This window comes from Pan troglodytes, chromosome 13 (assembly GCF_028858775.2).
Source record: "Pan troglodytes isolate AG18354 chromosome 13, NHGRI_mPanTro3-v2.0_pri, whole genome shotgun sequence".
Lineage (NCBI taxonomy): Eukaryota > Metazoa > Chordata > Mammalia > Primates > Hominidae > Pan > Pan troglodytes.
This window is the reverse complement of record NC_072411.2, coordinates 81,605,004-81,619,771: the sequence shown is the minus strand read 5'-3', so window position 1 is coordinate 81,619,771 and position 14,768 is coordinate 81,605,004. Positions and strand designations below refer to the sequence as shown.

The 14,768-nt window shown below is 36.1% G+C and overlaps 1 protein-coding gene across 14 annotated transcripts in view; it reads left to right on the top strand.

The window, feature by feature from the left end:
• Nucleotides 1-14,768, top strand: part of ZNF385B (zinc finger protein 385B) — a 420,705-nt gene that overhangs the window by 277,004 nt on the left and 128,933 nt on the right. The window contains exons 1-2 of one of the 14 annotated variants that reach the window (XM_016950119.4): nucleotides 1,534-2,080; nucleotides 3,892-3,981. The exons of 5 other annotated variants lie outside the window; for them this stretch is intronic. In XM_016950119.4, coding sequence (XP_016805608.1) covers nucleotides 3,975-3,981 — 7 coding nt within the window. In that variant the 5' untranslated portion in view covers nucleotides 1,534-2,080; nucleotides 3,892-3,974. Of the gene's footprint in view, nucleotides 1-1,533; nucleotides 2,081-3,441; nucleotides 3,982-6,013; nucleotides 6,459-14,768 lie in introns of those variants that run through there. 8 more of the 14 variants (XM_016950118.4, XM_054679157.2, XM_054679156.2 and 5 more) reach the window with 8 other exon arrangements.

Below are 14,768 nucleotides of genomic sequence, written 5' to 3'. Positions count from 1 at the left end.
CCATTTTATCTTTTGAGAGACCCTAAGCATGGGGCAAGTTTGTTTTATTTCACAGATTAAAGAACGGGACTTATTATTAGGAGAAAATAGAAGTTAAATGTTCATAGTACCCTTGATCTTCTTATGAACAGAAGACTTGAAACAAGCCTGGGCTTGGAGGGAATTTTTTAAATCTTCTCTTTTTTCCTGTGCTTCTGGGAGTGATGTTTAAGTTCTGCCATCTGTAGGACATGTGCATTTTAAACCTCTTTTACTTAGAGCTTCAGCTTTTTGGGAAAGTTTTTATTTTTGTTTATGGTACCTAAACAACAGAAATTAGCCTCCATCTGAGATAGTCTCTGCGTTATTAAAATGCAGCTTGTTGTGCAGTGTTTTAATGGGCTCTTTAAGGTCTTTACATATTAATGTTATATACCAAGAACTATTAAAACATTCCAAATAAAACAGATTCATCAGTTAAGTGCTCTGTTTTACTGTGGTCCTGAATGAAAAGGACAAACTAGTTATTGTCATGGTCACTTAAAAAATTGTAATCTATTCCAAAGACAGTTTTCTCATAAAAAGCCACTTAGTCACATAATTCTGGGGAAGTCTTAGAGAGTTTATTACTCTCTCATTTTTATTCATATGTTTTAGAAGCCAAATAAATTAAAACAATTTAACCTATTATAGGTTATTTTATGAAATATTTAGAGTAACTTCTTAATCTGAGACAAGTATTTCTTCTGCCAACAAGAATGTGGTAACATATTAGTTTGTCTTCAGCTGGTATGTATTTAAAGATTTTGAAGGCCTTTAAAAATACCTAAGTGCTAATTGGTAAGGTCAACCAGGTGGAAGGGAGTGGGGAGTAGGGAGGAAGGTGAATATAAAGTAAAATTAGACATAATTTTTTTTGTTTGTTTTTTTGAGATGGAGTCTCACTCTGTTGCCCAGGCTGGAGTGCAATGGCATAATCTCAGCTCACTACAACCTCCACCTCCCAGGTTCAAGCAGTTCTTCTGCCTCAGCCTCCTGAGTAGCTGGGACTACAGGCACGTGCCACCACGCCCGGCTAATTTTTTTGTATTTTTAGTAGAGACAGGGTTTCACCATGTTGATCAGGCTGGTCTCAAACTCCTGACCTCGTGATCCGCCCGCCTCGGCCTCCCAGAGTGCTGGGATTACAGGCATGAGCCACCATGCCCAGCCAATAATACATCATTTTAAAATGATCTAGCTCACTGTTTCTTTCAACCAAAAAAGAGTAATAGCTCCTCATTAAATATTTACTTAAATATTTCACATTAAAACCTTCTTGAACCAAGTTGGCAACCTACAGAGCTGGGCCCTGGGTGCCCTCCTTTTAAGTCAATGGGGTGGCAGCCGAATATAACACAAGAGCTGTAAGTCAGGCAACAGCTACAGCTTCTATTCTTCACTTAGCCACTCATTAGATGAGTGACCTTAGGCGAGTCATTTAGCTTCTTTCGGGCCTTGTTTCCTTATTGGTAATAATAGAGGCTTAGACTAAATTCCTTTAAACAGATACTACAGGGCTGCTGATATGCCATGTTTTGGTGAGACATAAAAATGTAAAAAGCAGCCCCTGTCTTCAAGGAAGTGACAGTTTAATAGAAAAGACAGCTATAAAAACAAATGCATGCAAAAAAGTGGTTTCGAGACTGTTACATAAATTTGTACTATGTACATTGGGGGCACCAGAAGAAAAGTTGTCAATCCTATCTGGGTTTAGGTGAGAGAGATGAAATTCACAAAGACTTAACAGATGAAATGCTTGAACTGAGTTTGAATGCCACTACCCAGATGAACATGGGGATGGAAACTATAAGAGCACCCATCTATAGAAGTGAGTCAGCATAAAGCCCCAGGACCTAACAGTGGTCCTTTATGGCTGGAATATAAGTATAAGATAAAATATGCAAAGGATCATTGGAACAAATGGAAAAGTCTTTCTGTGACATAAGGATTCCAGAATTTGTGAGATGCTATGACAGGGTTCTAAGTAGAATTTGTGAACTGTTCGTATATGTGTTCTAGAGAGATCATTCTTGCAAAGTATGGCAAAGGCTTGGCAAAGGTGAGCAAGGAAACCATTCAGGAGGCTATTACAGAGGTACATAGAAGAGATGATAAAGGTCACAGTAGTAGCCATCCAGTAGAAGGAACAGAACTATAAGATGTGAGGAAAGTGATTCCTATCAAATCACTGATTAAATGAGGGTTGAGGGAAGAGGAGGAAAGTCTGTAACATCCTTTCAGTTTTCATCTCCCATGAGTCAATTATTCCAAGGCTGTTAGATTACATACTGAAACCTCTCAATTCAAGGAAGGATTTTCATAAACACACTTAATGGAAATATATTTTTAGATCTTGACAGATATAATGGCATATTGTTTTGAATTCATTGCTTTTCAACTATTGGAGTCATTCTCTTTTTAAAGGGAGCCCTATAATCGTAGTGCAGAATGAGTCAGGTATTAAAGTTAATTTGTCATTTAGAAGACATACCGTAGGCAAGTAAATAGGTACTATAAAGACACCCTGAATCATGTGGTGCTCTGTTAAAAGGCAAAAACAATCCATTGGTGCTTACATTCAGAAATTCCATGAGGTAGGTCAATATAAATACCCAGGAGACTCTGAGAGCCAGAAACAAGAGCAGCCTCTAAACAGTATCCACATAACCTGAAGACAGAACTCATGCTAATGTTTTCCTTTTTTACTCTGGGCACATTTGTTACTTATCCTACCATAAGCACTGTCTTTACATCATTCCATTACTTTCTGCCAAATGTCTTCAAGGTATCTCTCTTTTATCCCATGCCATTGCCATTGATTCCAGCCCACTCTAAGCTGGCTGCCACCCAGAACATACCAATAAGGTACTTCTGGCAAAGGTCACCAATGTCTTCCTAATTTCCAAATCCAGTGGATGTGTGTCACTCCTCATCTTACTTGACCTTTATGCTATGTTATGAAACTCTCCTCATTTGCTCTCTGTGTGTGACATCAGGACTGCCCTGATTTTCCTTCACTTCTGTCTCCCTTGTCACTGTCAGGTCCATGGGCTCCTCTTTCAAACACTACACTCTCCCTGGGTCATTTCATTTATACATATGGCATCTATATATAGGTGGTGTTCATTCTTCTGGCCTGAGTCATGCCCCTATGTTTCAGAAATGGAAATCTAACTGTCTTTTGGACATCTACACCTGGTTGTCCCTCAGGCAACTCAAATTCAACATATCCAAAACTGAACCCCTTCTTTCTTCTCCTCTGCATTCCTCGGTAGGCATATGTAGGTTTTCCTACTTACCTCATGCATACTTCCCCACTCCATGCCTTCTAAGCCACCTTTAGTCCTCCAGATATGTTGTACTCATTATAAACTCTGAGTCTTTGCACATGCTCAGAGGCCTTCCTGATACACATATGAAATATATATTTTCTTCATCTGGCTGAATTTTATGGAACTTTCAGGCCTTTGTGAAGGTGTTGCCTCCTTCAGAAAACTTTCCTGCCCCTAGACTCATGTTGTTCAATGCCCGTCTTTCTTTTGTCATTTTATAGTATTTTATACTGCATTGCAGCAGTTCTCAGTGGCTTAGGGAGTAAGAGGATAGGTGGTAGGAGGATGATTTTGCCCCCCCGACCCCGCCAGGGACTTTTGACAATGTCTGGAGATATTTTTTGTTATAACGAGGGGTTAGGATGCTAGTAGCATCTAGTAGGTAGAGGCCAGGGATGCTGCCTACATCCCTATAATATTCTACAGTGCATAGCACCCCACAACACTGAATTATTCACTTCAAAATGTCATTAATGCCAAGGTTGAAAAACTCTGCTCTAATGTAATTACCTACTTATTTTTCTGTTTCTCCCAGTAGACTATAAGCTTTTGGAAAACAGGGACTATGTCTTCTTCAACAATGTGTACACAACAAGTAGCAGGTTGTTTGGCATATGGCAGATGCTCGGTAAATATGAATGTATAAACTGAGTGGATATGTTGATGGATGGTTTGAATGGTTTTTCATTCTGGCCCAGAGAGAAAATGTATAATTTATATGTGGACTGAGGGCAGTAAGATCTGAGGTTTCACTCCTGAAATGGCCCTGCTGCCAGTTCCACTGTTTGAGATGCTGATCATGGGGATAGTAGGAAGACTGAAACTATGGAAGTGTGTCTCTATTTTGTTGTCTATTTAAGTATATATAATTGTATTTATTTAGATATTTACCTGTATTACTTGCTGAGTGAGGTATAACTATGTACATGTTTGTATCCATTGCTAGTAACCACTAATAGGTCTGAGTACCTATTATATGCAAAATATTTTAGCATGCTGTTATGGGAAAACAAAGTTTAGTTTAAATTCTGGCTTAGTTTCAAAACTGAGCCATATAACCCTAAGCAAGAATCTTAGCCTCACTAATCTTCAGTATTCTCAACTAATAAGCATAGAGTTGTTTTGATGATTACATAAATGAAAATATATAAAGTACTTAATATATAGCAAGTCCTCAATAAATGTTACTTCCTTCTGCCTCTTCTCCAAACGCTCTATATTAGTTAGAAATTGCATTTGACACAGAAGCACAGCCCTGATAATAATGGCTTAAATTGATACTTTATTTTTCTCCCACATAAAAGAAGTCTGGAGGTCTGAAATACAGGATTGGTTTGATGACTCCTCAGAGTCATTAAGAAATCCCAGCCCTTTTTAGCCTCAACATTTTACTATGCCTAAAGTGTGACTGTGGTACTCAAAATGCCTGTCACGTCTATGTGGCAAGCAGCAGACTATAGGACAGGGTGAAGAAGGTCATGCCTCCTCTCTTTGAAAGAACCTTCCAGTGGATCACCTGAGGTCAGGAGTTCGAGACCAGCCTGACCAACATGGTGACACCCCGTCTCTACTAAAAATGCAAAATTAGCCAGGCTAGATGGCTCATGCCTGTAATCCCAGATAATCAGCAGGTTGAGGTAGGAGAATCGCTTGAACCCTGGAGGCAGAGGTTGCAGTGAACTGAGACTGCATGATTGCACTCCAGCCTGGGCAATAACAGCAAAACTCCATCTCAAAAAACAACACCACCACCAAAAAATATTGGTTTCTTAATGACAAAACTACCATGATAACATAAGATGTTGACATTAGCAGAAATGAGGTAAGGAGTATATGAGAACCCTCTGTTTACTATCTTTGTAATTTGTCTATAAATTTAAAATTATTCCAAATTACAAAGTTTATTTTTAAAATGCAAATTACTGGCACACATTGAAAACTTGTTAATTTTTGTAGGGCATTATCTATAGTGGATGCATTTGAGTATAATCTCCATGTGTGTAGGGACTTTGTCTAACTTGTTCCTTGATGTCTCCTCAAGAACTAAAGGAGTACCTAAGGATAATACCGGGGAAGAGAGCGCACACTCAAAAAACCCCCTCTGATCTGTTTCTGAGTTATCGTGCATGCTCAGTGTATTATTCTGTAAATTGTTATAGCATCCTGACTAGCAGCTCTCCATTTCATAGTCCAGGAGAATCAGCATACTTTTTCTCCATAATTTTCCTAATGGAACATTTTATGAAATATAAGTCCTGGAGGAGCTGGTAACCAACTGCTAGACACTTTATTAGAAAAATAAAGGTTTGTAGCACTAATGCTAATCTAAGGAAATTAAAGTCTTTTTATAATCCTGTGAGATTAATAGATCAGGGGTTGAAAACTGCACAGTTCTAATTTTCTATAAATTAGTCTTTTCTCTCTATTAGTGTAAAAAATATCTAATGAGAAAAGTACTTGATTTAAAAACCAGCCTCACCACTTACTACCGAAGTGGTTATGAGGAAGTTTTAAAATCTCTCTAAGCCTAAATTTGCTAGCAAAATTGGAGTAGTGAGACTTTACAAGGCATATGTACAGTCCTCTATTAATGAAAATACAGGATAGTTTACTATAACAAGAGCACAATAATAAAGTGGTTTTCATAAGACAGAGGCTTGTTTCTGTCTCACCTAACAATTCAGAAATGGTATTACAGCTTATTGGGAGCCCAGTCTACTCCATGTTGTTGCTTAGGCACTTCTGGTGTGCAATTATTTTTTACAGGCTTAACTCACTACCACTTCCACATTCCAGATTACAGGAAGGAAAAAAGGAGGAAACACACCTTTCTAAGGGCATGACCTGGAAGTTATCACTTCTACTCATATCCCATTGGCCAGAACCCAGTCATGTGGTCCCAGCTGGCTGCAAGGAATTCTGGGAAATGCTTCCTTTATCTGGGAAGCAATTTGCTGAGCTCATACTTCTGATATTTTGGAGATTGGAAAGACAACTAGCAGTGCCTACCATAAGTACCTAGAGTAGTGCCTTACATGGAATAAATGCTCAGCAAATGACATTCTCATTAAATCATCTGGAAGATAATTAGTGTGAAAGGAATAGGTAAGGAGAAACGTTTTACCAACTATGACTTTTAAATCACTCAGAATTAAAGATAGACCTTCCTAGGAAACTATGTTTGCATTTGAAAATTTGCTCATCTTCTTGTAAATTAAAACACAGCTTTACAAAAAATAAGATCTTCTATTCAGCCTGAGGAAAATAAGCTGCAGAAGTAATTTTTTTAACTGTACTTGTTTTTATATGTAACAACTAGTTTCCCTTCTAGTTCAGGAAACTCTAGTAGAATTAGAAGGAACCGTGCTTGGTAAAAAAGGAAAGATACAAAGTAAACTGTTACTTATTTTTAATGTAGAAATTCTTTTGTTGCACAGTTGTAAATTCTGTAATCATAATTTTGCTCCTGTCTACTCTTTGCATGGATTCAGTTTCAAGCTTTTGCCATAATTTGTATTTACATACATGGGACTGCACGTTTAAGGATCTATTTTCATTTTTCTTGGTTTGGTTTAATTATTTCCTAAGGATATTTACAGTAACCTGCTGAACTTGGACAGTTTCATTCCAGGGAAAGTAGTTTATACTGAACCCCATTCATGCTAACCTTGCCTAGGACATTCTTACATTCCATAGGCCACAACTCTAGGTTGTCAGCCCCTCATGTGATTTGTCAGACCACAATGCTCCCTAGCTGGCAGCTCGACAGAGTTCAGTTGGCCCTGCTCTTTGCAATGTGACGGATGAACATGATACCAGCTATATTAGTTTGCTTGGGCAGCTGTAACAAAATGCCATAGACTTGCTTAACAAATTTTTCATAGTTCTGAAGACTGAGAAGTCCAAGAACAAGTCTTCAAGCAATTCAGTTTCTGGTGAGGGCTCTTTTCCTGGCTTGCAGATGCCCCCTTCTCACTGTGTGCTCCGATGTTAAGAGAGTGCTCTGATATCTCTTTCTACTTATAAGGGAACTAGCCCTATTAGATTAGGGCCCACCTTTATTACCTCATTTGACCTTTATCACCTTCTTACCTGGCCTCCTGGCCTGTCTACAAATACAGTCACGTTGGTGGTTAGGACTTTAAAATATGAATTATGGGGGTAAGGGGGACATAAATACTCAGTCCATAACACTGGTCTTTCTTTCATTTATTATGATACCCACAAAGAGTGAGTGTTTTTTCTAGTATTTTCCCTATGCCATTCTGGGCAACCTGCCTAAAATTTTCTATGGTGGAAGATTACGTTAGTGGCTTCCTAAACTCTCTTTTTCTAATGAGATCTCTGGTTTAATGGCAGTGTTTGGACCCACAGAATACCCTGGGAGTTATAAAATGTTAAGAAATTAAAATGTGATAAAATGATGTTTGTAGAGCACTCTGCACTTTTCTTGCTTACATTATTTATTTAATCCTCATGGTAATTTGGTGAAAATGATTGGGATGGTGCAGTGGCTCTATTTTATGTATTAGAAAATTGAAGTTTGGAATGTTCAATATTTCTCTAAGGTCTTAGGACTAATAGTTGATTAACACTGAGATTCCATTCCAGGCCTTCAAATTTCTAAACCACATTAAACCAAATATGAGCTGAATTTGGCTCTGGAGCCACTAAAATTTGGTTTCAATCCAAGTTCTGTCACTTATTAACAGTAAGTGGGCAAGTTACTTAACTCACTAAAATTTCTCAATCTTCTCTGTGACATGCAAATAATAGAGTCCACCTTATAGTGTTCTAATGAAAATCAAATTATATAATGCATAGAAATAACAAAACATCTGCTACATAGAAAATTGTTCAAAATTGTTGGTTATTATTTTTAAGCACATATCAAATCCTATTCATTAAATTTAACTCTGAATTTATGTTTTATTGAACTTTAGGATAAAGTGTTATTTAAATTATATGAGCTATTGACAGATCTCCAAACACTTTACAAGTTTATAAATGTTATAAAATTTATAATATGGATTTTATTGAGATATGAGCATCTTAATGATCAACATTTGTGCACATTTATTTATATATTTATTCATGTATATATTCATGCCTGGTCAAGCAACAGATTGAAGCAATTAACAATTAGCAGATATTTTAAACAGCTGTCAGTTATACTTTAAGCAAGCCAGTGGGATTTTTTAGTTATCTAACTTTGGTATGAGGTCATTTAGTTATCTAGTTTTAGATTGAGGTCATTTTGTTCTCATTAATAAAAGAAGCTGAGTTTGGTATTCTTAGTTTTTATCTCACACCAGTAAGCCAGTAACACTCAGTATATGCTAATAATTATAATTAAAGAAATATTAAGGAAACAAAGATTTAGCTGCTTGAAATTTGGTATACTGAAAAGCCTAATTAATAAAATTTTCAGTTTTTCTCCACATTAGCCAGGATTTAATCTCCATCAAAATACATATTTTTCTGTTAGTCTAATTCTACAAACCCAACATAAGAGGTCATTGTCACATAGTCTTATGTCAACCATAATGACTGGAAGGTGCTCTCCTAATGTTCCCAGATTTGTCAGGTAATTTACTGTGTATGTCAGGATAAAGTAACAACACATATTTTAATTTGTTTTGCACATCATTCCTGATTCTCATATGGAAATAATTAGGGAATTTTATGCACTTCTAGATTTAATATGAGTGTGTGTTTATGGATATATAAGTAAGAGAATGTTCAGATTTCATAGAGGAGGTCAAATAAGCTTTTCTCAGGTAGAAGAAACTATACCAAACCAAGAGTTAACACACTTGATGCGAAGTTTATTAGCAATGTAAATGTCATTACCTCTGATTCGTGATCAGCTGAACAAACAGTGAAGGGCCACTGTGACTTTCAAGCTTTAGGAGCAGAATCTAATGACCTTAAAAGGCAAAAGAACTGTTTCCCACTAGGTATGGATGGAAGTGATTCAATTCTGAGCATCATCATGATTGGCAATTAATAATGCAAATGACTTGTGTTGATCCAAAATGGTTCTCAGTATCTGGGCAAGGCAACTATGAATGTGTATATGAGTGAGGTAGATTATAACAAAATTATTTTCATTCTATGCCTCATAGTCTCAGAGTGACTGTATACACATAGGCACCACACACATCCTCTAACCATCTTGATTTGGGAGGGCAAGATGAATGTGCCTACTACATTAGTTTGCTTTTGTGTATAATTGTTACAGTTTTAAGATATGGCTTAACTTGTAGTGTGTACTCAGAAAGGAGAGTTACTCATTACCTTGTACATAACTCATTTGTTGCCCTTGTAACATATTTGTTTTCTTTTCCCAACTACCTCTTAAGAGCAGGGACCCTGTCTTCGTTAGAATGAACACAGGCACTGGTTCATAGTAGATGCTTAAGAAATATTTGAATGAATTTATAAATGAATTAGAGCTTCTGAATGGAAGTCTATAGTACTTAAATGTGCAACATACATAAATATAAACATTATCCAAAGAATCTATCAATGTGTACATGGATGCACAAACACACATATACATCCCACCTTCAGAGTACTGTCACTAGTTGAGGAAAGTGATTAATGTCTAAGGTGTCTAGCCAACAATAATAGCATATGATTATGTAATTAAGTAATAAGTAATTGTGAAGGAAGGAAAAACTATTTAGATACTTACTGATTGCTTAATATAAAAAATGGATATATGTTAGCTTAAAAACATTATGAGAGTTAAATATATCAGCCTATGAAAAATAACAGAAAAGCAAACATATTGACACTTATTCATAGTCATCAGTATTTTTTTTTAAGTAAAGACAGCACAAACCACTAAACAATTAGTTTATTCATTGTTTTCCTTACTGTGGCCATAACTAGTATTCATATTAGTAATTTATTAGGAATACTGACACATAATTATCCAAACTTTTGTAAAAAGCGATTATAGTTTTTTTCTGATAAGAAAAAGAAAATTTTCAATTTATAAGGTTTTAATAAGCCCTTAAATTAATTTTCCCCAAGATTAATAATTATAAAGGAGCATAGGTCCACTTATCTACCAGAAATATACTGGGCATGCATGGGCAATGTTTCTCTTTAAAGTAGATGCTGACACTATATAATTAGAGAATTACAATAATGGGTCTTACAGAAGAAAAGGAACCATATTCATATATACTTTTTGGCATACACTATTAGAGAAACTTTATGTTTCAGCATGAGATTTATATATCTGATACATAATCAACTTTATATCAAGTATTCTCTAATGAGTTCTAATGAACTAGAAGTAGCTTTAAATGGAAAAAATATTATTCTAGCATCTCAGAAAATAGTTTTGCCTTATTCCCCATTAATTTTGACCTTAAAAAAATAAGATCCCTTTAGTCCACCTGGGCCTGGGTGGCCTGCTTATTTTCTCATAGAGGGTTCTAAAGCTTCTTGGAAAGTCTTAGGTTTTACTCTATTAGCCCAATGTTACAGGGCTCTTCTCCATGCCACAAATATTCATTTGCAGATAATGATACTTTCTACTGCCTCAATATATTTTTATATCCAGTTTTCTCCTGGATTCCTTGTATCTTATCTGAGGAATGCCTAAAGCTGTCTGTTGTGAGATTTTCCTCAAACTTTCTCTAGCAAAAGGACCGGTTTTTATCATAACATACTTAATTAACACCTTGATCAAGGAGGCAAACAGTGCAGCAGAGATTCCTGGAACAAGATGATCAATTGGACTTACCCTGTGTTTGTTGAACTGCCTGAATTTTATAAGCCCATGTGGATATGGCTTAGAGCTGAGATCCAAACAGCTCCTGCTTCCTGGTCTCTTCCCTGAATTACATCTCTGTATTATCGGTATCTCTTGCCACCAGTTTTCTCTGAAGTCATTATAGACTATGTAGAATGTATGAATCATGTTCAAATTTGTTAGTCATTAAATATTTGTCCAGAACTGGGTATATGATTGTGCACTTATAGAAAGATGCTCACAGTATAATGCAGTAACTACGGTGATGTGGAATATAGGTATTACAGGAACAAAGTGAAGGAATACTTCATCCAACCTTAGTGAGTCAAAAAGATACTTCCTCTCTTAAAAATGCATAGAAATAGTCAGATTTATGACCATGTAGGCCATGTTAGTGTAAATGACATGATGAAGGTGAAGCTCCATGGGCATGGGTACCCCAACTGTCTTGTTTAGGCCACATTCCCAACATCACGCATAGATGTGGCTCATAGGCCCTAACCCTCAGGACATATGTGTCAAATGGATAAATGGAAAAAAAGGATTCTAAGTAGAGGAGTAATGTGGTTCACTTTTGATTTTTAGATACTTTGTTCTGGCAGTGGCATGGGAGATGGATCCAAAGAGATTAAAACTGGAGTGAAGGAGTCCAGTAATGATGTGAAGAGATGAGGGTCTGAACTAGGACAGAAGTCAGTCACAGGGATGGATTTGAGAAGTTTTGGAGGGTTACACATGTAAGACCTGGTGACTGTGTGCCTGTGGGAAGAAAAGGAGAGGTAGGGGGCAAGTGTTGTGCCAGAGTTGCCATCGTCTAACTTAAAGAATACAAGGAGAGGAGTTATCTAAGGGAAGAAACAAGTTAAAGTTTGTATGCAACATATTATCATTTAAATGTATTCCAACTTTTACTTTTAAAATGAACCCATGAGGAAATTCTAATAGATTTTTAATGAAAATCTTGTAGCACTTTAAAATTTTTAACTATCCCATGGGCATTATACCAGCACTGGGTCAAGAATATAAACTAAAAACATGGGTACCTCCCTTTAAAAAAAAACAAAAGTCTTTTAAGAATACCAAAACACTTGGGCATAACTACCACTTATTCTTCATGCAGAAATTTTGGTAGAGAGAGAACTATATTAATTCTTTCCTCCCTTTTGCTTTCTTTTTTTTCCTGATATTCTTCCCCTGGGTCTGGCATTCTGCAGTAAAGTAGGCAGAATCAGCTACCACATGGAGCCTCACTCCCAGACAAGTGGCCTTTGAAAGCTTCTCCTGTAGGAAGAAAAGCTTTCCAAGGAAAGGAGCAATGCTTGCAGGCCAATGAGAATTCCAAAGAAATAGCATTTCGACTTCTGCTTCTCAATCTGGTTTTAACATTTGGTGAGGGGCAAAACAAACCCAACCAAAGTGTTATCATTCATTTGAACTTAAAGTTCAAATAATGTTACATTTAATTTGTAATCAGATCCTTATAACTATAGTTGAAATATATAATTCTGGTATAGTGAAGATTTGTACGAAATCTTGTTTTTATTTTTTTCTCACTTTTTGGTACTGACTTCTTCTTCTACATATATGTTTTATTATCACAGGATGAGTAATTTTATTGTCATATCGCAGAGCAAATTCTCCCAGCCCAAATAAATTTGGCTTTCAGCATGGTTATGGGACATCCAGTTGGCAATACCCAGGAGGTATCTGCATATACAGAGCTGAGGCCTGGGGCAGAGGCCCGAGCTCTGAGTAGCAGTCATTGGCAGAGAGATAATACCCTGAGAGGCAAGGAGACCATCCAGAGAGGGTAGAGGGCCACCAGCAGAAGACCGATGTTGGTACCTGAGCAGCATCAGCATACACAGAAACAAAAGAAGGGCAGTTCTAAAAAGAGAAAGCAATTTGATTAGAGAGACTGGAGGAGGGCCTGGAGAGAGAAATATCCTAGAAGGCAGGGCTTTAAGAAGTTCAAGAAGGAAGGAGTGAGAGAGCAAGGGAAGCAAGGAGTTTCTCTCCTTAGGTAAAGCCCTTATCCCCTAACATCCCTCCTTCCTTCCCTAACTCTTCAGAATCTTAAGAGAAGGCAGTAGTTAGTCGTTGTTGTGTCCATACTTATAAATGTTCACAATCTATGCTATGTGAAGAATATAATTTCTTCAATGTACAAGTATGACTTCAGATTAACTTCCTTAGTATTGCTTCCATCTAGTTTGTTTATAGGCTTTGTGGCTTTTAATGGTCTTTTCCTGTAAGTAGCTACAGTTGATTTGACTGTAATGCAAGTGCTTCAATATTCATTATTTTAGTAGTTACCCAGCAGATTTTATCATTGTTTATTCAGAGATATTTTTTAGCCCACGCTGCTCCTTACTCAGGATAAAGCAGATAAATATCTTGCTCAGAGCCAAACAGGGATACTTTAGATTCTGCTTCCATAGACTTTCTACTTTGTTGTTTGCACTGACTCCTAAAAATATTGAGAAGGATAAACAGAAAAGTTCATTTAATTGTACTGAGTTCATTTATTGTTCTGAGCAAGTACAATACTCCCTATCTGATTAGTATCACTTCTGATCTGTATTTTATCCACAGAAAGGTACAGTTTTGTTTTTCCCCAAATAGATTGTGGTTTACCTATATTTTCCCTATTGTAAAATGCAGTTTATGTGCAGGATTCAAACCCCTTAATTCAGGCCTGAGCCATACTTCTATCATCACCCTCAAATTGTTAATTTTTATTTGCCTGTTCCTCATGAGTAAAGATTTTGTTACGGATCTTAAACAGCATTATAGTAAAGGAGTGATTTTGAAAGTCATTCCTTTTGGTTCACAAGGATACCCTTCTGTGGAAAGATAAAATAAAATAGATATTATAATAATAATGCTATACTTTTTATCAAGTTATGTTAGAGCTCATAATTAACCTTATTTTTATGGCATTTTGGTGCGTTTGTTTTTATTCTAGTTCTCGTATTCACAGAGACTGAAATGTAAAAAAAATTAAGACTTTATCCAAAGCCACATAGGCATTAGATCTGAGTAACTTTGGCATTGCTGACACACAACTTGTCTTTTTCCTCTGAGCTTACTTAAAATATTTATGAAGCCTTGAAAGCTTTCTCATCCGTTTTTTATTTTTCCCTTACAGAGTATTGATTTCTATTTTTTTAACTTCAAAAATTCACATAGCATAATTGTTAAAAAGTTCAAAAGTAACTTTCTTAAATTTAGCTTTGAATCTAAATTTTTTATTTTTAAAAAGACCTAACTTTACAGCACATGACGTAACTAATAAATAAAACAAACAAATATTCATCAATATTGAGCAAAATGATAAATTTTACTTTTGAAAAGTTTGTTTTCAAGAAAAACTGAACCTGTCCTTTAGTTTTTTGTTTTTTTGGTTTTTCTTTTTTCCTGATAACTGCTGGCCTCACAAAGTATTGTTAGCATATCAGTTTGGTGTTTTGACAAAATAAAAATTAAAAATTATACTATTCCTTTCATCCAAGTCTAAGTGCTATTGCTTAAAATTTTTCTTCCAGAATTTTTCATGTGAAATTCTTGGAGATTGAGAAAAGATAATAATTCAGATCTATTAATAAAGATTAATTGCTGCTAGAGATATACTGTGAAAT